General features: G+C 44.7%; 1 protein-coding gene across 1 annotated transcript in view; it reads left to right on the top strand.

Moving 5' to 3' along the window:
- The window catches only part of SLC41A2 (solute carrier family 41 member 2), a 402,292-nt gene that overhangs the window by 170,911 nt on the left and 209,733 nt on the right, over positions 1-21,648 (top strand). The window contains exon 6 of the mRNA XM_085653261.1: positions 15,996-16,142. Within this exon, the coding sequence (XP_085509387.1) occupies positions 15,996-16,142 (147 nt within the window). The remainder of the gene's footprint in view (positions 1-15,995; positions 16,143-21,648) is intronic.

Here is a 21,648-nt window from a genome sequence, read left to right as displayed (position 1 = left end):
CCCAATTCGACGGTAACCATTTTTTTGTCAAGGGAGCTAAACTCAGGAAGGGCTTAGAGATGTGACTTGTATTTTTTGAAGGCCTGTCATAACTTGAGATATTTGTAAAATTGGGAGGTGTGTGAGCTAAACTCCCCCGTGAGCTCCTGAAAAGATTTCATGTGTCCCCCAGCCCAGACGTCCCAGAGTGCCGATTAGGTCCCAAGCACCGAAGCCTGCCAGTCTTGCTGAATCAGGAAGCCAGGGCCCATGCCACAGGGGGGTCACTTCAGTGAGCCTACCATACCATTTCATGTGGCGGAGTGCCTGGTGCCAACAATGGAGCGGAACACAGAAAATCAATGGTAGGGAGTGCGGGGGCGACCAGCTGTAAAATAAGGAGAGCAGCCCATGTGGGTGGAGCAGCTCCCGTTCCAACCTATGAGCTGGGCCATCTCTGTCCGCCTGGAACGAGTCATTGATATTCATTAGCTGGGGCGCCCTGTAATATAATTTCACGTCGGCTCATCCCAGGCCCACCTAATACAGGTAGGATCGACATTTCACAAAAGTTACCCTAGGGGTCTTGCCTGCCCACAGGAAACTAGAGATCTGGGCCTCAAGGTCTACAAAGAAAGCTAGTGGCAAGTAGTAGGGATAATGTTAGAGTACATATAGAAGCCTGGGGAGGACCTCCAATTAAAAAAATTTAAAAAACAGCACCTCTGCCTGTGATAGATAGGATATTGAAGAGGGATGCTTTTGTCGCTTGACAAGGAGTGAATTTCAGCGGGGGGAGGGTGGTGTCTGCAGAGACTCCAGCTTGCTCTCTATTCATCAGCTTGAGCCCTCACCTTGGCCCACACCATCCCTTTCAAGGCTGTGTGTGCATACCAGCTGGACAAGGGTCAGCAACCTTGGTCCGCTTTTACATTGCCTGCTATTTTTCTAGGGATCCACTTTGAAGGTAAATGCGAAGCCTGAAGGAGAACAGCACAAGCGTGATTGTTATATATAAGTTTGATTGCTTGCATTGTTACAATGATTTAGTGTGAAAAATGTAGGTTAGTGAGCCCATCTAAAAACTTTTCAAGTGAACCTAAGTGCTAATGGGAAACATGGGTCCATGATAGGGAGAGCTAAAGGAAATGGACTGAAGAATACTGTAGTGGGCTGGCTTGCAAAGCCTCTAAAGGCCTTTATTAAATGCAATTACCAAAAAGTCTTAAGTAAAACACACAAGCCTTAATCCAATTTGATGTAAGGAAGATGCTGTTATAATGACCGACTCAACTGCAGTTGTGAATAATCTTCTATTACAAAATGGTGGGCTCCTCATCCTGATGCTGAAGGTTTCTATGAAATTTCATTAAATGAGAGCTTTGTATTAAATAGCTTGCAGTAAAGATTAAGCAAAGAGAAGTCAATCCATTTGAGTACCATGAGCCTGAGAAGTAAACATCAGGCCAATTTAAATTAATTAAGGAAATGTGTTCCTTTGAAACAGATCCCTCGAACACAATAGCTGGAACACCACTGCTGATACAGATCACATTGGCTGCCATCTTCTAAACTGTGAAAATGTTCTCAAAGGAGCAAACTATTCAGTCAGACAGAATACATAATGTTGACACTGAACTCTATAATGGAGGACTAGCAACTGAAGGCAAGCCAGTTCTTGCAAATAAAATGGAAAATAAGGATAGGGAGTAAAATGTCCTTCATAGAGTAATCAGACGCTCTTGTGATCGATGCAGGTACCATATGAAGACCCTGGTTAAAATGTTAGACAGAGGAAAGTTAGTTTAAAAAATAGCAATATGAACTATTTAGGGTGGTGTGCTCAAGCTGTGGTCCCTCTGATAGTGATAGTTTATATGAAGAACTTTAGTTATATAGCTTCACCTGTGTCCTTTGTCCATGATTTTATTTAAGAGACACAAAATTTAAATGCTAGACAATGCCACCATAAGAGGATCTTGAGTGATCGATTATAAACAAATACGTCAAATCCCAGGGGAAGGATTTCTTCTGAAAGGAAGGCTTGAAGTCTGTACAGCATAGGAAAACAATTAGGAGTGGGTGGAGCTCTCAGAGTTTCACTTGCGTACTTCCGTGGAGTTAAATAAAAACACAAGATTATGCAGAGTTGCGGGAGGAATTTGGCATGTCCTGCTGCTTGTGCTGATTTTAAGTGCCTGGAGCTTGTTCCGTACTGTAAAATCGGTGCAAACAGCACCACTCGGCACGTCATAGGGCGCTGCTCTTTTTACTGCTCGAGTAGGTTTTCTACTCGGGCAACAGTTTTCACAGCGCGAACGGTTGTGACCTGCCACGACCCCCAGTGTTGAAACAATCTCACCAGGAGGGGTCCTAGCACCCCAAAAGTTTTACTAGGGTATGTAAATTCTTGCTCACCAACTTAATATTGGTGAGCCGCGTGGGAGAAAATACTTTGCATTGCAGCACTTGGCAGAGTTTTTTTTATCAAACTCCGCTGTACTTGTGTTGCCCGGTGTGGTCAAAACTCCGCTAACTCCGCTGGCTGAGCAGAATTTTCCGCACACCCCTAGAAAAAAATAAGCTATCTGGTTGCTCCCTAAGGGTAGAAGGCCCCAAATCTCTAGGGTGATTAATTGTAGTGCCCTGCTTGAGGCCTTTGATTAATTAATAGCCTACCAGATATTACTACAATGGATATCGAGCATGAAAGCTTCTGAAAGAAAGCCTCAAATTTCAAATATTTACTGGTGAATTTTCATTTTACATTTATCTATTGTGCAGTCGGAATGGAATGAGAATTGTGGGAGAAAGGCATACGGCTGACATTAGAAGTGAACAGATTACAAACTCAGGATCAGACACTGCCTTTTTCTATCTTTCTCGTGCTCTCTAATACCCAAATCAGCAGAATGATTTCATTGCCCAGAAAACAGTCTGGAAGGTCTTAATGAGGAGTGATGATCCGAAATTTGAAAATCACAGTTTCAAAAAATGAACGTAATGAAAATAGGTCTCCTGATTAATAAAAATTGGATAGCATGTGCAGCCAGCCTTTCAGCACAATGTAGGCATCTCTGCAAAAGTCAGTCAAGGACATTCCTTAGATTGAGGTGAAGTTAACTTGCTCAAGTGGTCGCCTGGAAAATATTTGACTTTGATAGATGGTGCTAGTTTTTTTTAATTGAAACAATATCTGAGCATTTCAATTTGCAAAAGAGGGTAAGTGGGTGTATGAATAGAAAACCGCAATGAGAACAAAAAGCTCAGATTGACTTGTATTTTCAATATTATTGAAGAATCATTCAAAACTTTAAACAAGTTGTCATATTTATATATAAATCCAGCAAAATTATTTCAAATTAAATATAATGTTTGGCGTAGGCACTCTATCAATTCCGTGGCAACATAAACATAGCAAGTCAGTCCTACAATTCTCGTAATACTGTGTATGCCAACACATGTTTCACATTTGTACTGCCGCTTCCTCAGGGCTGCAGGAAATATGATAATGCGTCTTGCTTAATCTCTCAAAGATAATGTTATTAAACATTAGACAATGATACATCTGAATTACATAGCCTTAAAAAGACAGCAATTATGCTCCAAACCATTTGTTTGAGCGCAAACCGAAATTGGGTCATAAGATTCAAACTCAATAGCTATCAAAAGCCGTTGGTACAAAGAAGGGGGAGGGATGAAGAAAAGGGGGGGAGGGGGTAAGCGGTAGAAGAGATATTTATCAAAAAGCATTAATAAAATATTTCATATATGTAATCTACGACTTCCTGATAGTCCAGAATGTTACGACCCGAATCTAGAAGGATCACATATCTTACAATTCCAAAACATACAAATTTCACTTCATAATACCAGAAATTACATCTGCATGTGGTATTTCAAGATATACATTAAATTCTACATACAGACTCCGTTATCTTGAAGGGCATCTTGTATCTAAAAAGAAGGAAGAACCACCAAGAAGAAAAAATAGAAAAGAAACTTAAGGAAAATCAATAACAATGAGTGAGTTAAATACTTGAGAGGTGAGGTGAGGTTCCTCAAACAGGCCAAAGCCTCACCGCAATTATTCCTGCTTATTGCATATTTCCACATCACTGAATGCTAATGTTTGCGTCCGCTAACTTGCTTCAGTTTTTTAAAAATATATCCGTACCATTAGCAAAGATACCATCAAGTGTAGCAGAAATAATTAAAGAATACTTACTCGCTACAAAGTAACAAAAACCCTGATGTCTCTTATGAAGCATTCCAGTTTTATCTTTCACATGTTTGGAGCATATAAATCCTCCACATCTGTAAAAATGATTACCAAACCATGTAGCAGTTTTACCCCAGTGTATCTATTGGTGTCACTAGGACTTAATTTATTTTTCACTGTAGTGGCCTTTCTAACGGTAACAGAGGAATGATCGGCTAATATACCACTTAGTTCCTCATCAACCTTCAAGATATCTTGATGTTTAGATAAGATATTAAACATCTTTTGATTTTCAGCACAAAAATTGATAATAAAGTGTATTTGTCCACTCCGAGAATAAGATTTCTTATTAGCTTTGAGACTGTTATCCTGTAATAAGAAAGACCTATTAATTTCATTGGCTCTATTCTATGCAGTAGTCCGTACTTTAGAAGGACAACTCCGTTGTTGAAATCTATGCAAAGTTTCTTGTGCTTGCTGATTATAAACTTCCAGTTCACTACAGTTCTGCTTGTATCTTAGCAGTTCTTTGTGGGGAATATTGGGCTTCTATTAAAACGGATGGCCTGAACTGAAATGTAAAACACTAATACTGAAAATGGGTTTGTGAAAAGATCTGCTGTGAAAACCTGACCTTTAACATACAGTTCTAAATCCAAGAACATTATCCTAGAAGCATTGTATTCCACATTTCGAGTATTAGAATTTTAAAAAAGCATGGTATTTCTACCTCTGTTCCATTTCATATAAAAAAATATAATCGTCAAATAAATCCATGCCAAACTAGTATATGATGATATCCTTGGTGAAGCCTTTCATTCCATGCATGCTCCCTCTTACACCAGCCCTTGAACAGATTGGCATAAGAGGGAGCAAATCTTGCACCCATGGCTGTACCTCGTAGTTCGTGATAGAAATCTTGTTAATATAGGAAATAGTTATGTTGTAAAATAAACACAGTCCTTACTAGAAGCATTTGTACATGTTTGAAGCAGCTGGCTAATTTAGAAGAAAAGAAATATCTTAAAGCTTTTATACCTTCATGATGTGAAATGATCATATATAAGCTTTTAACGTCCATAGAAACTAATAAGTAAGAGTTTTCTGACGGTTTACACAAGTCCTTGGTATCTCTAATATAAAAGGATAGCAAGGTAACCATTGGAGCCAAAAATATATCTGTGTATTCAATCAAAACTGACATCCTTGCAGTACACTGATCTATGCTGATATGTTGGGCCTACAGGGAGGGGTTCTACTGCCTTTATGAATTTTGGGTACAAAGTAAATATTGGGTGTAGTTGGATTACTTGTCAACTAATACCTACATTTCTCTTGATCAACATATCCAACATCTAACCATTTACGCAAAAATTCCTGATATTTAGTTTGAACATTGTTTTATACATATATTATATGTTACGCGACATACTGAACTGTGTTCACTTCGTTGTCATAATTTCTTAAGTCCATGAAAACAACGTTTACACATTTGTTAGCTTGACTGATTATAATAGAATAATATTTACGTAAGTTGTTCATGGCATGGATTTCTTTCTTGGTTAAATTATTCCTACAAGTCAATCTTTGTAATTGATCAAAATATTTGATAAACTGATCAGGAAAAACATCAGTCGTGTTATATTTGGGAAGAATTGGGGTAAATTTAGATTTCTCAGTTAGAACACTATCTTACATAATATTTTCTTCAATGTTGAGTTCTTTGGCTAATTCCTCAATATCTGGTGATAAGGATTCATCTAAACTCATCAGCATCTGTGTACCAACTGTTGGAACTGGCCCTTTTTGCAGGGTTATCCCCAAACTTTTTGCTTCTTCCTCCTCTAGTTTCTCTGACCTGTGGTTGTTGGCATTAGGACTCTGGGTACTTTACCACTGCTGATCAGTGCTAAAGTGCATATGCTCCCTGTGTAAAATATCATATTGATTGGATATACCTGATTGGCATATTTGTATCACCATGAGGTCCCTAGTAAAGTGCACTGTGTGTGCCAGGGCTGGTGATGGCAGATGCTACTAGTGGGCCTGCAGCGCTGATTGCGCCACCCACATGAGTAGCCCTAAAATGGTGTCTCAGGCCTGCCACCGCAGGCCTGCCCGCAGTCCCTGGACTGCCATGTCCTCCTGGCCAGTGTCCACACTGGCCGGGTCTAACCCTTCCCTTTTTGTGCACATCAGTCATCCCTATGAAAGGCCCAAGGTACCCCCCTGGGCAGGGTGCAGTGTATGTAAAAGGTGGAGCATGTACTAGTGCAGGTACCATGTTCTGGTAGTGAACAGCGGCCATTTTGTGTGTTCACTGCTGCAAGGTTATCTTGCTCCATAGGCTAACATGGGGGAGGCTGGTGCCAATGGCCATCAGCCTATCTTCTCATAGGAACAAGATAAGACATGAGTGTTTGATATCCCTGAGCTCAGCATTTAATAACACATCTTTTAGGAGAGGTTGTTTTTAAATCCTGAGTTGGAGAACAGTACTTTTTAGAGAGTAGCTGTTCTCTTGTCTGACCCTCTTGTCTGGCCGAGTCATCGCGCCCCCGCCCGCATCCTGGTGAGTCTGTGCCGGGAGGAGGAACCTTGCCGGGAACCTCGTTAACTGTAGGGTTATTTTTAAGTCACAACTCAATCCCGAACGTCCCGCATAGCGCGTGGGGCCCGGGGACTGCCGCCCATGGTGCAATCTTGTGATTACAAACGAGAAGAGCAACCTGAGAGGAGCGCTTCGGTTATAAGTGCTGGGCACAGCTGGAGAAACGTGTTTTAAGTACTGAGGGCCTACAAACTTATTCTTTTTGAATACTAATTCACACAAGAGACTAGAGACTAACTTTTTATTTTCCTAGCAACCAGAGAAAGCTGAAGAGAACCGGAAACTAATGTGCAATGCTTTGGTAGTTGATTTTTATTGCTGAAACTAGATAAAGCTATATTTTTAATACTCACCTGTGTGGTCTGCATTTGTGGTGTACTGGGGGGTCATTGTGGTTGTTACTTGCAAATATTTAACACATTGCCTTGGGGATAAGCCTGTCTGCTCGAGCCAAGCTACCTAGAGGGTGAGCAGGGGTTATCTACAGTGTGTCCCTGTACCCTGACTAAGAAGCAAGGGTCCCTATTTGGTCTAAGGTACTTACCTCTGCCAACTAGAGACCCCCAGATCTAACACCAACCAAATCCTGTAATGCCATTTCTGAGATAATAGATTCTGTCTCAATTTGTTACAGTGCAATTGAGACAGAATCTAATTTACGGCCTGACAAAGATCCGCAAATGTTAACTATTCTGCAGTACTTGGAATCTGAAACAATATTGTTGCTGGATTCGGTCCCATGGGATAACATGAAACAACAATGTTGTTAATCTTTTGAAGGTCCTGTACAATCCAGTATTTCCCATTGGGTTTCTGTAAACCCATTATGGGCGAATTGCATGGACATCTGACAATCTCTTTGGGATCTTTTGTTTTAGCATGTTTTCAATCAATGGAGCATTTCTAGCCACGGTCTCTGGTGTTAGATTATATGGCAGTGGTCTGCATTTGGCTGTATTGTAATTCACACTGGTTCTACGCCTCTAATTAGTGTGTTGTCTTTCCCTGAAAAATCTCATACGTCTTCTTTCACTGTTCCTCTCAAATCAGAAGGTTAATGTTCCACTGTTCTCACAGGATATAACCCTACAGCTTTTTCTTGTCTGCCCATTTAAAATTCAACATCCTCCTCATGCTTTTGAAATTCAACACCATCCAGTGTGCAATCAGTTGTGCAATTTAACTTGCATAATATGTCCCTTCCTAACATATTTACGGTACTTGAATTACATATCACAAACTGATGGTCTTCCTCCAAAGAACCTATTTTTACAGGAACTTACTTTGAAACAGGGTTTGTAATTTTCTTATTTGTGACACCTACAACTTGGATCTTCTTTCCCTAGCGGGGTAGATCTGAGATGGTTATTTGCAGTATGGTGTGTTTTTTCTCCACCCAGTGTGCTGTTCGACATAAATTTTTATTTGCTGTTCTGATCATACTCCTATGTTCTGTTATACGTATTTTGATTATCCTTGATGTTCTACCCACGTAAACCAGTCCGCATGGGCATTTTATAGCATAAATCACCATGTCAGTGTTGCAATCTGATGTTTGTGCTAATTTAATCTTCTTGCCTGTATGAGGGTGAGTAAACGTGCTCCGTACAATCACATTTCCACATTGACTACAATTGAATCATTTGCTCATGCCTGTCGGTTGAACACCATGCTTAGGCGTTGGACTTTTTTCAACAATTCCTTCAGATTTTTAGAGCGCGAATGTGCGAACATGGGTTTGTACGTAAACACATTCTTAAAATCCGCTTACTGTTCAATGATCTCCCATCATTGTAGTATCTTGCGTTTGATAGCTGATGTTTCAGTGGGAAACTTCAATACACACACTTCCCTTTTTACTAGAATGTTTGGCTATTCTTGTTAATAAGTCCTTTCAGTTCATCCCTAGAACCTTTCTTCTCGCAGTTTCCAAAATATATATATTTTTTTAAAGCTTTATTTATGTTTGAAAGAAAAAACAATACAGAGATCTCAGCAGTGTGTACAATAGACTTCAGTGTGAGATATACATTACGACAATTCCGTTCCTTAGACCATGAATAACACATAAGCAAGGCTCCAGGCAGCAAGGACCCACCAACCATCACAGCCAACCCACCCGTCCGAACCCAAACCGGAATACCTTAGAACAATGACCCTCCACTCGCTCCTCTATGCCACCCATAACTGTGACCTTCATATTTGCAATAGCCAATCCATGTGCAGCCCACGCCTCCGGACCCGAAGCGAGGAGACCCACAGCGCTGTACCCACCCCATGGCCTCCCCGAATGCGCAACTCCGCAGCGTATAACCTATCCAACCCCTGTGGGCACTATCCCCCAGCTGGAGTGTGATTGAGAGGGGCTCGGCAGATTCGCGATGTATGTTTTATATGGGCCCCAGATGTCTTTGGGACGGGCCACGGTGGGGAGGAGACTGGAGTAAATCTCGCTGTTCGTGTTGCAGAAAGCCATGGCCGTAAGCCATGCCCTAGCCGTGGGAGCTGTTTTATCACCCCAACGCCTAGCAATTTCCCGCTTGGCTAACAGAAAGCCCAGAGACGCAAGCCTCCGAACTGTCTTGGGGAAATGTACCGTATAGCCCAGCAGCGCAACCTCAGGAGTGGGAACCAACGCAAGACCCAACATCTCCTCTAGAATTTTGTGCACCTGCGTCCAATATGATTGCAATCTCGGACATGTCCAGGTCATGTGTGCAAAGTCAGCATGAGGTGCAGCGCATTTCCAGCATGTGTGAGGCCGCGTGGGATCAATGGAATGGAGTCTATCCGGGGCCATATAGCTGCGGCGGAGAAACTTATAGTGCAGAAGTTTATGACGACTATTGAGCGATATCATGTTAGTGACCTTGCAGCAAGCGGACCACTGTTCGTCCGTAATAGGCCTACCCAAGTCCGCCTCCCAAGCCGCCCGCAACTGTTCATCCGCGCAAGGAACCAGTGCAGCACATGTCCTGTACAGTTTAGAAATAATGTGTGCCCCTGTATCCTTGTCAATGAGGAGAGTGAGGGGTTCAAAGGAAGCAGGCTCGAGGGGGAATCCCTTAATTTCCGACCTAACCGTAAAGTAAAGCCGGTTGAGGATGAATTTGTCCATGAAAGTGGCATCGCTGAATCGTGCCTCTTCCGATACCGAGAATATGTGCCCCCCGGGTATAAATCCCCAATCTTGGTTAGGTTAAACTTCGTTAAAGTGCGTTGCACAAGATTCTCGCCAGTGCCCGGCAACCAACCTGCATTAAGAAGCGGGAGAGAAGAGGAATACAGAAAGGGCTGGTCCAAGTAGCGCGAAAGTCTATTCCAGGCCCAGCTGGTGGTGGACACCGTTTGAATATCCACTGGACTCCTGGGGACACCCTTGGGCAATACAGCCGACAAGCGACTCGGGAGAACAAAATCCGCCTCCGGACAAAGAAATGGGATCCGTGCGTCAGGGTGGTACCAGGCATAGGCGTGTGCACACTGAGCGACCAGATAGTATAAATACAAATCCGGTACTCCAAAGCCGCCCCTGTCATGCGGAAGCGTGAGAATCTTCCAACGGATCCGGGGGCGTTTTCCGCCCCAGACCAGTCTAATCAAATGGGACCGTAGGGTGGCGAAAAAGGTTTGGGTGAGGGGAATGGGGATATTATTAAAAAGATACAAAAATTTAGGAAGCACCATCATTTTGATAATGGCGATTCTGGCCACCATGGAGAGCGGAAGCCGCAGCCACCCGTCCACCTGCGCCTCAAGCTTCGCAACCGCGCGGCCATAGTTGAGGCGGATAATTTCGTCCGTGCTCAGGTGTATATGTATGCCCAAATATCGTACCGAGTCGGAGCACCACTCCAGCGGAAACTCACACTGCCACGGGGAGGTGCCGCTTGGCAGCGGGAAAATTATAGACTTATGCCAGTTGATGCCCAACCCCGAATGGCGACCAAAGCGAAGAATTTCCTGTATCAGGGGGGCAAGGTTTACCTGTGGCTCCCTGACATACAGTATGGTGTCGTCCGCATAGAGGGAGACCAGCAGGGGACCCGTCCGAAACTGGAGACCCCTGTGGAGATGTCGCTCCTGAAAGTGCCTGATTAGAGGGTCCATGGCAAGTATGAACAACAGTGGCGATAGCGGGCAGCCCTGGCGCGTGCCGCGGGTAAGAGCGAATGGGCGGGACAGGGTGCCGTTAATACGCAGGCGTGCCGTGGGACGGCTAAAGAGGAGCCGCGTGGTGGCGATGAAGCCAGCAGGCATGCTCATTCGATGCATTACGGAAAGAAAAAAAGGCCATTCTAAGGAGTCGAAGGCTTTTTCGGTGTCTAGGAGAATAGCCGCCGCGGGTGTGTCAGGATTTATTCTGTGCAATACTGTGAATAGCGTCCGCAAATGTAATGATGTCGAACGATGGGGTATGAAGCCAGATTGGGCGGGCGCTATGATAAATTCCATCAATTGTGAAAGTCTGTTGGCCACTATTTTGGCGAGAATCTTATAATCGATGTTTAATAGGAAGAGGGGCCTATATGATCCACACAACGCAGGGTCCTTGTTCGGCTTCGGGAGCAGAACTATGACCGCCTCACTAAGGGTAGGTGGGAGGGTTTCCAGCTGCAAGGCCTCTGCATACACCTCAATGAGCTTGGGCGCCAGGAGATCGGAAAAGGCCTTGTAAAAATCCCCGGATAAACCATCGAGGCCCGGGTCCGAGGAGCTCCGAAGTGCCTTAATCGCCCCTCGAACCTCAGTCACCGTTATGGGTTCCGCCATGAATTCCTGCATTCCCTTGTCAAGGAATACTAGCGCGATTTCCGATAAGTAGGCCTCTCGAGAAGCCGAGGCACCGCTCTGCCTGGTCGTGTATAATGCCGAGAAGTAGGCCAGGAACTCGTCCCGAATCTCGGCGGGCGTCGTGCGGAGTGTGCCGTCCTCTCCCCGAACCTCAGCTATAAAGGACTTATTATACGGCGGTCGCAGAGCCTGCGCCAACGTGCGCCCCGGTCTGTCCCCCTCACCGTATCTGCGTGCGGTGTGGTATTTTCCTAGGTACAGGATCTCCCTGTCTGCGGCCTCCCGGTAGTCGGACAGGAGGCGCAGACGCCTAGTAAACACGTCACCAGACGGAGCCCGCCTCGCCTCAGCGTCGACCGAGTCTAGCTGGACCTCCAGCTGAGCGATTGTCGTGCGCAACGCCTTTAGGACCCCAGCATGTTTAGCTATGCAAATCCCCCTAATGTATGCCTTAAACCCCTCCCAAAGCACGGCCCAAGAGTCTACCGAACCGGTGTTAATCGTAAAATAGTCCTCAATCGCTTCGGAAACCTTGTGGACGAAGAGATCGTCTAGAAGCGCTCTCCCGGGGAATCGCCACTGTCGCTCAAAACCTTCGGGCCGTGGAACGTCCAAACATAGTAAGACTGGAGAATGATCTGAGTATGTTCTAGGGAAAGTCTTCAGCGTGCGAAACCAGGGGGACAGGCCCGGGGAAAGGAGCCAGTAGTCAATCCTGGTCCAAGTGTTGTGTTGACCCGAGAAGTGAGTGTAATCAGTGGTGCCTGGGTTGCGCCTGCGCCATATGTCCGTCAGGGAGAATTGGTGGCAAAGGTCTAAGAGCGCGCCGCGCCCTAGGCTTAGAGTCAGTGGCCTCCGAGGTACTGTCCAACCCCACATCGAGCAATAGGTTGAAATCGCCGCCAATTAGGAGCCTGGCCGGTTCAAGGGTTGCGAGCTGGGCGGCAAGCGCGTGGAAAAACTCTGGGGAATCAGTGTTAGGAGCATACACACACACAAGAATAATCCCGTGGCCCATCAACACCCCTCTCACTATGCAGTATCGCCCCTCTCTGTCCCCTAGAAACTGCTGGCAATGAAACGGGACTCTCTTATGAATCAACACTGCAGCACCTCTAGAATAATTACTGAAATTGGAAAAGTACCTGTGTGCGCCCCAGGATGCCGCAAAGCGGGCGTTGGTTGAGGAGTGCAAGTGTGTCTCTTGAATAAAGGCAATGTCCACTCGGTGCCGATTTAAATAATGTATCACCTGTTTGCATTTACGCTGGTTATTCAGGCCCCTAACGTTCCAAGACATTAACGATAGATTGATGGGGTTTTCATTCAAGCCTATTTGAGCCATCGAAACCGCAGAGTAAGCAGTAGGAGACAGAAATCAGTCGTATCATCATATATCAGCAAGTTTAACACACACCAATCAATGTTAATGAGATCAAAACAACCTACCGTGTCACGGTCCCGGAAGTTCATGATGCGGGCTATCAGCGGGCGAGGCGGGAGCCCCGGGTTAGGCCTCGGTCCCAGGGAGCGGTGCGCCCTCTCATCCACAAAGCCAGGTGTGAAGGAGTCTCTCCCAAAAATGTCTGACAACAGTTTTTCCATGAATACGTCCAGGCGGCCCGTAGCCGTGGACTCCGGGACCCCAGTAATTTGCACGTTATTGCGCCGACTGCGCGATTCCAAGTCCTCGTTCTTGATGGCCACCTCTTTCAAGATGCGTTCCATTCGATCTATGCGCTTAGTTTCTTGCACAGCGCCATCCTCTATGGCTGAAATCCTGGCCTCTGCCTCATCCAAACGCTTGTCATGGGCCTGGATCTTAGCCCCCATTGTCTCCAGCGTTTTATCTAGAGCATCGAAGCGACCATCAATGGACCTGAACCCAGCTCTCATCTCCTGCAACCAGTCTGGGGATGGGGCACGAGCCGCCGGCCCGCCGGACGCGCCATCAGCATGCGCCGCCATGTCGGGGCGCCTCTCAGCCGGTTGCTCAGCAAGCTTTCCAAATGGCAGCGTTTTCTGTTTCGGGTCCTTGCGACCCATGCCCCCAAACAACCGACTGGACACCAGCCAGCTCCCCTCAGATCAACGGTGGCCCCAAGTCGGTGCAGCGTCAGTTCAACAAGGCGGCCCAAACCACAATCGCTCGGAACAGCTCTTCGAACGGCTCAGCCCCTTCAGTGGCGCCAATCCTGCCCCGACTCCGAAGTACTCCGGGCAAGAGCCGTAGTCGTGACCAGTCCAAGCCGAACGGCGACACCCCCAAGAACTGGACCAGGGAGTACCTGCACGGTGCCCCAGGACCCCGGCAGGGCAGAGGAGCAATCCACAATGTCGCCTCCAGCTGCTGTGGCGCCTGGTGTTGGAGGGTAGGGTAGAGGAGGGCAGCCAGCACAGCACACAGAGCACAGGACCCCCTCAGCGAAGGCCCGAAACCAGGGGCAGAAGCAGCCCGGGCGCTCGTCCCAGACCGGAGGCCCACCGCCAACAGGCCATCCCGCGTCCCCCCCCAGCCCTCCCGCCCGAGTTAGCAAGGGGTCCGAGGGAGGAAGACGAGCGAGGCCGTACCCGCAGCGCCGGACCAACGCCGAGCACCAGGTCGGCCCCAAGCCAGCAGCAGCGCGGGGAGCAAGGCAGACCCCCGTCCGACCGCACCCAGGAGCTCAAAACCCCCTCGAAGCCCCCCCAAGGTACCTGCCTCCGCACCGGCCGCCGCCGCTCCTAACGCCGCTCCCGAGTGCCGATCCGGGCCGCCATCTTGGAGCCTCAGGCTGCCGGGTCCAATCCCTCCGCTGGCCGCAGTCGAGACACACTGGGCCCCATTGGCTTCGCGTCGTGCTCCAGGGGGGTCAGGGGGAGGAATAGCAGTGCTCTTCGTCCAACGCCCAATTCAGCAGGCTGGGGACATCGGTGAATGTGCTGGGCCGACGGCGGAGCTTCAACGCCGCGCGGCCATCTCTGCCCGCGGCTTGGCCACGCCCCCGCAGTTTCCAAAATTACATGAGGATATCCTCGTTTTCGATATTGCTGAGATGTATCTTGAATGCATTGCTGGCATTTGTCAGGGTCTGAGGTGATTCTCTTTATTCTAATGAATTGTGACAAAGGTTAATTTTTTTTAGGGATGGTGGATGAAAACTCGCATAATGCAAGGCATTATATATATCTGTTGTCTTCCTGTAGACGTTTGTATGTAGACTTCCTTCCCTTAATTCCAATTGGATATCCCAAAAGTTAATCGAATTTTGAATCATTTGGTGTGTCACTTTTATAAGTGTGTTCTGCAAATTAAGAGTCTCAATAAGATTTTCAAGTTTCTGGTGTGAACCCTTCCATTATAGCACAATGTCATCGATGTACCTCCTATAAATTAGAAACCTTCATGCCAGGCCTTTTGTTGCAAAATGTGGTTGTTTTCAAACTTGGCCATGAAGATATTTGCGCATGTGGGGGCTCCCGGAAAATTCATGGACGTTCCCGTTTGTTGTAAAAAGAATGTGTCTTTCCATGCAAAATAGCTGTGGGATAAGCTGAAGTGCAGTAGTTTGAACAGAAAGATGCTTCTTCATAATAGTTTCTCAACAACATCCATTCAGCTGCCTCCATAACTTCGGTGTGAGGTATAAATGCGTATAGTGCTACGACATAATATCGTATAATATCATAAAATAATAATGTTGTGTAGGAGTCATATATGCCATTTGTGGTACAGAATCATCACATTGAAAAACTTTCTCCTCCTTATATTCAAGGGTATTTCCAGGTCACCGACGGTACCAAGGGACGCTATCCCGTCACAAATGTGATAACCAGGTCCGCATGCCATAGTCTTGTGATATCCTGACCTGGGTATCTCGTTTGGGATGGGATAGTGTCCCTTGGTACCGTTTGTGACCTGGAAATAACCTGGACTATAAGGAGGAGAAGGTTTTTCGTTATGTGGTGATACTGAACCACAAATGGCATATATGACCCATACGCAACATTATTATTTTTGAGCCCTGATAAAGTTTCTTTGTAACATGGAGCGAAACACATTGGCTGGATTTTAACTTGTATATTATATATTATCAATAAAAGAAGATGATGGAATAATCAAATTGAACATGGACTTCTTTCCTGGTGCACCTTCCTATTGTTGAAAAAAATGTCTATCTCTGTGTAAGTTCACTATGACCCTGGCTCAAGACAATAAGGATGAATTCCAGACATAATTTGCCATGATTTGCATACAAATGACGCAAAACAGCATTTATTGTCTTTTACCTATGGGACATTTCCTTGTTTGAGTATGTGTTGCAAGAAATATGTTTGGCTTATGAACTTTTGGAAAGTAAGTATCACATTATAACGTCACTCTGATGTTTTTTTTTCTTATTGAAATAGGTATCATAATGGTTGGCGTCATAGTTGGATCAAAAAAAACTGGTATTAATCCAGATAATGTTGCCACTCCCATAGCTGCTAGTTTTGGGGACCTCATCACTCTTGCAATATTGGCTTGGATAAGTCAGGGTCTTTATTATTGCCTCGGTAAGTAAAGCGGACTTTCCTCTGCAAGAATAATGCTATTAAAATGCATCTTTTAATTTTAATGGACCACTTTCCTGGGTGATTGATTGAAAATGTAAACTATTTATTTTGGAACTCCAAAAAACACAGGATTAAATGTAAAAGGCACCTTTAACTTGGCATGCTTACCATGAATGATGACATCACACGAGTGAAGCTGAAACGCACTATTCTTAGAATGCACTGCACATTGTTAATTGAGTTTGCACTTCACGTTTGGTTTGTGGGTTTCAGTTTTTGAGAGATGATAAACATTTAATGATAAAACACAGATATGTTTTCATAATTTGTTTTTATTTTTAGGCATTAGGCATTTTATGCTTTGTCTCACTTCTACCTATTAATATTTTCAGGGAAGTTTCCCCTCACTCTCGCTCACTCGCTAGCTAAACTAGTGGGCTTTGCTGTATATTTTGTATGTGCACCAGACCTTCCATTTCAGGTCGAAGTGGTTTGCTAGCAACGTCTTGGGGACACTCAGAAAGCTTCCGTTAGAATGCAATCCGCCCCTTGTTTACCATTGGCTTTGTGGTTTGTAACTCACATTTGCTTGCTTTCTGTTTGCTGGCTCTGTGTTTTAGGCTGTCCAGCGCAAGTTCATTCCTTCCCTTTCCCAAACCCTTTTTACTGTATTCGTCCACCAGTGCTCAATTTCTGTAAACAGGCCTTTAAATCTTGTTTACGTCTTGTCACATTTGCTGTGCATTCAAAGACAGAAGTCAAATGTCAGTCTCTCTCTCCCGGGGAGCTTGGTGTTTACTTTCCTTTTCTGACTTCAAAGTGAGAGGATTTATGTGAAAATTATTCTGGCTTCAGGCAGTGCTTGAGGAAAGTTTTTTCCACAACAAAATATAAATGTCTGTAAATGAACTGTGTAGATATTTCAGAATTAGAAAAGCCCAAATGAAGCATATATTGTGGTAATTCTGAAGTGTGGTGGAATCAAATATTTGAAAAACCATCGAACCAAATCAGTACACTAGGCGATGACATTTTCACACATTGTTTGTGCGCTGTATACTTTCTTAAGTGAAACTGTATTTCTATTAAAATGTAATGGCGATTCCAATTGAAGATGTGTTGTCTGTAATGGGAGTGCTCTACCACACCATAGGATATTCTACTCTACACCACTCCACTCTGCACCACTCCACGCCACTGCACTCTAATCTTCACCACACCACTGTACTCTGTGCCACTGCATTCTACTCCATTCTGCACTACTCCATTCTGCGCCCCTGCACTCTGTGCCAGTTCCTCTTTGCCTCTCTACTCTGCACCACTCTACCCTGTGCCAATGCACTCTACACCACTCCAGTCTAGGCCACTATACTACTACACCACTCCAGTCTAGGCCACTCCACTCTAGGTCACTCCACTCCACTCCACTTCACTCCACTCCACTCCACTTCACTCCACTCCACTCTATGCCACTCTGCAACACTTCACTCTAGGCCATTACACTCTATGCCAATATACTCTACGCCAATGCAGTCTGCGCTGTACACCTCCACTCTACCCCCTCCACTCTATGCCAATCCATTGTATACCACTCTAATCTACTCTGCACAGCTGCACTCTATGCCACTGTACTCTACACCATTTTGCGCCATTACTCTAAACTCTACCCCTCTACACTCTACCCTGCACCACTTCACTCTACTCTGAAACAATCTACTCTACGCCACTGCATCATTCTACACCACTACACTATGCCACTTCACTCTATATTATATATATATATATATAACTTTATTCGGTTATTACAACCATTAACGTATCAACCAACAGCCCACACATTAAAATAACAATAACAATGCACAGATATATATATACAATAGTAGCAGCAATATGTCCATGTTTAATGTGCAGAATGCTTCAGAATTAGTTACAATAATAGCAGCAATATATAATATCTACTCTCATCAGTGAAAGACCCTGATGTAAAGTGCCAGGTGCTTTAAAACTATACATAAAACTAGGCGCTGCAAACCGTACCATAAAAACACACCAAATAAAACAGTACAAAATAAAACCATTAATTATTATATGTAAACGATAAAATGCAACTATTGATCTTTACACTGGTCTAATTTTTTGAAAGGGGGAGAGGTCAGTTTAAAAAAATCCTCAGTGCTATTTGGTATTGTGCAATCCCCAGTTCACGACAAATTGGAATAATCCACCTCCTACGAGGGGAGGAATACTCCGGACAGAAAAATAGCGAATGTGATTAATTTTCGTCACACTGATAACACATTGGGCAGGTAAGTACTGGCTGTGCTAGATTCCATTTGTGGGTAAATGATCTTATAGGTAATATTCCCAAACAAAACCGTATGAAGAGACTTTTAGGGAAAGCAAAAGGTATAAAATCCATGTAATCCTCTAGTAGTGGAGTAGATTTAAAATCAAGAAATGTATTAGTCAAAGATAATACAGAACCTTTTCTTAATATACATTCATTAATAAAGTTCCAATAGGTAGTTTTGAGAAGGTGTATATCAATTTTCTTTAATTTAGTAAGATCATCCCAAAACTATGAAGACCTAACTTTCCCAACCACGAGGACATGTGTTTAATCCATGGAAGCAATCTGGCACCCGGCATATTTAGAACTTCACACAGGGAAGCCCTATAATCAACAAGCTCCGGTGTACACCATAGACAAACCCAATAAGTCAATACTTTCAGGGCCACTAGATCTGTTACTCTTTTTAATCCCAGTTCTAAATTCAGTGGAATAAGGGGTGTACTATGGGGAAGGCATAACATTTTCCTAACAAAACTATTTTCTACCAGTGCCAGAGGCTGGACATCAACATGACCCCACACTTCAGCCCCGTAAAGGCCAGCTCTTTGCACCTTAGCACTGTAAATCTCCATGACGGGGGATACTACATGAGATACTGTTCTTTTTTGCGTTCTCAAAATAGCATCAGACCTGTGCGCAATAAGATGTTTACTTTTCGTGATCTGATCTAACCATTTAAAACCATCCATAAATCATACTCCTAAGTAGTCAAAATTATCAACCCTCTCAAGGACGTCATTGCCAACCCGAATAGTCATTTGACCTTTCTTGGCCCCTTTGCCTAAGATCATTAATTTTGTTTTGTTAACATTAAGCTCGAGTCCCCTCTCATTGCAAAAGCCTAGGAATTTATTAACCAGGGTCTGTAGACCCTTGGGAGACTTTGAAATAAGTAGGGAGTTGTCCGCGAAAAGTAGGTTCGGTACCTTCCTGTTATTTAGCATTGGAGAATCATCAACACAATTTTCCAAAACCTTGACCACATCGTTTAGATAAAGAGAAAACAAAGTGCGGGCAAGCACACAGCCTTTTTTTTTTTTCACACAAGGAGAGTGAGAGAAGAAACAATCCAGTTGCGTTCTCCCAATAAGACTTTTTTTCACTATAAGCAACTGTTGTTAAGCTGTAATCCCACACGGACTACAGTTGTATCAGGAGATCCGTTGTCTTATCACTAGATCTCTGAATTTCTTGTTGTACTACGATGTTCACTTTGTCGGGAGGAATATCAAAGATATTGAAGAAGACGCACATAATAGTGACATGCTTCATCATAGACGTTTTCTCCACACCCAGGTAAGATGGTACTATCTGGGCAGACTCAACCAAAGATGTTTTGGGAGTTCTTATATAAGATGATAACTGGTTAAGCAGGGAACCAGATTTTTTGATATAGTAAAAATACCTACAGGTATACCCCAATCAAATTGTTTATTCTGGGGTACTTGTGGTACCGTTAAAATCATATGTTGGGGTTCTTTTGAACATAATTTTTCAAATATACCCTCATTTAAGTGCCAACATGTTTCGGCCCACATTGCTAGCCCTATCGGGTCTGGGGCCTTCGTCAGGGTCATGTTCTTCTGTTCCTTAATTTAAGGTCCCTGCCTTGTTTTTACGCATTTACTTCATGCATACCACTCATGAGGCTTAATGCACTCACCTAAAATTCTTGTACTCGGACTCCAGTAGATTTTAAATCTAGTACAAGAATTTTAGGTGAGTGCATTAAGCCTTATGAGTGGTATGCATGAATTAAATGCGTAAAAACAAGGCAGCAATATAACTCAGCCAGTCCTGGTCACATAGTTTCTGGCTAATACCTGCAACATTCCAGGAAAATAAATTTAGGCTCAGAGAAATATTAGAGCCATTAACTATGTTAGTAATGATACTAGGCTCCGTTATACCTTGTGGTCTAATATACTCATCGAGGGGTCGTAATGTATTACAATCACCATTCTCATGCATCCCAAGTGTACTATGGACCTTGTCTTGCCAAGCAGCCTTAATATTAAGGCCCTCCTGCACTCTACTCTGCATCACTATAGTCCACGTCACTGCTTTCTGCGCCATTCTATTCTATGCCACTGCATTGTACTAGGCCACCTCATTGTACTAGGCCACCTCATTGTACTAGGCCACCGCATTGTACTAGGCCACCGCATTGTACTAGGCCACCGCATTGTACTAGGCCACCGCATTGTACTAGGCCACCGCATTGTACTAGGCCGCCGCATTGTACTAGGCCGCCGCATTGTACTAGGCCGCCGCATTGTACTAGGCCGCCGCATTGTACTAGGCCGCTGCATTGTACTAGGCCGCCGCATTGTACTAGGCCGCCGCATTGTACTAGGCCGCTGCATTGTACTAGGCCGCTGCATTGTACTAGGCCGCTGCATTGTACTAGGCCGCTGCATTGTACTAGCCGCTGCATTCTACGCCGCTGCATTCTACGCCGCTGCATTCTATGCCACTGGACTGTGCACCACTTTTCTCAATGCCACTGCACTCTACTCTCCACCACTCTACTCTACACCACTGCCCTCTACGACACTCTACTCTGTAACACTGCACTCTACGCCATTCTATTCTGCACTACTGCATTCTTGGCCAAATGCACTCTACGCCACTGTACTCTATGCCACTCTACTCTGCATTACTCTGCTCTGCATCACTCCACTCTATGCCACTTCACTCTGCAGCACTACACTCTACCCCATTGCACTGAATGCCACTTCACTCTATGGCACTATATACTACTGTGCACCACTCTATGCCACTCTACTCTACACCACTATACATCACTGCACTGTATGCCACTCTACTCTGCACCACTACACTCTATTCCACTGTACTCTGTGCCATTCTACTCTGCATCACTGCAGTCTGCACCACTGCACTCTACGCCACTGCACTCTACTATGCAATACTCTAATCAACGCAACTGCATTCTACGGCGCTGCATTGTGCACTGCTGAATTCTATGCTGCTGCACTCTACGCCACTTCACTCTGCACACTCTGCGCTAATGCACTCTACATCAGCCCACACTACTCTGCCACTCCGCTGTTCATCACACGACTCCACTCTGTCACTCCAATACACAACACTCTATGCGACTCCACTCTACGACACTCTACCTTACCTACC

Source organism: Triturus cristatus, chromosome 4_1 (assembly GCF_964204655.1).
Source record: "Triturus cristatus chromosome 4_1, aTriCri1.1, whole genome shotgun sequence".
Lineage (NCBI taxonomy): Eukaryota > Metazoa > Chordata > Amphibia > Caudata > Salamandridae > Triturus > Triturus cristatus.
Note: the sequence above shows the minus strand (reverse complement) of the source record. Positions and strands in the feature narration are given on the sequence as shown.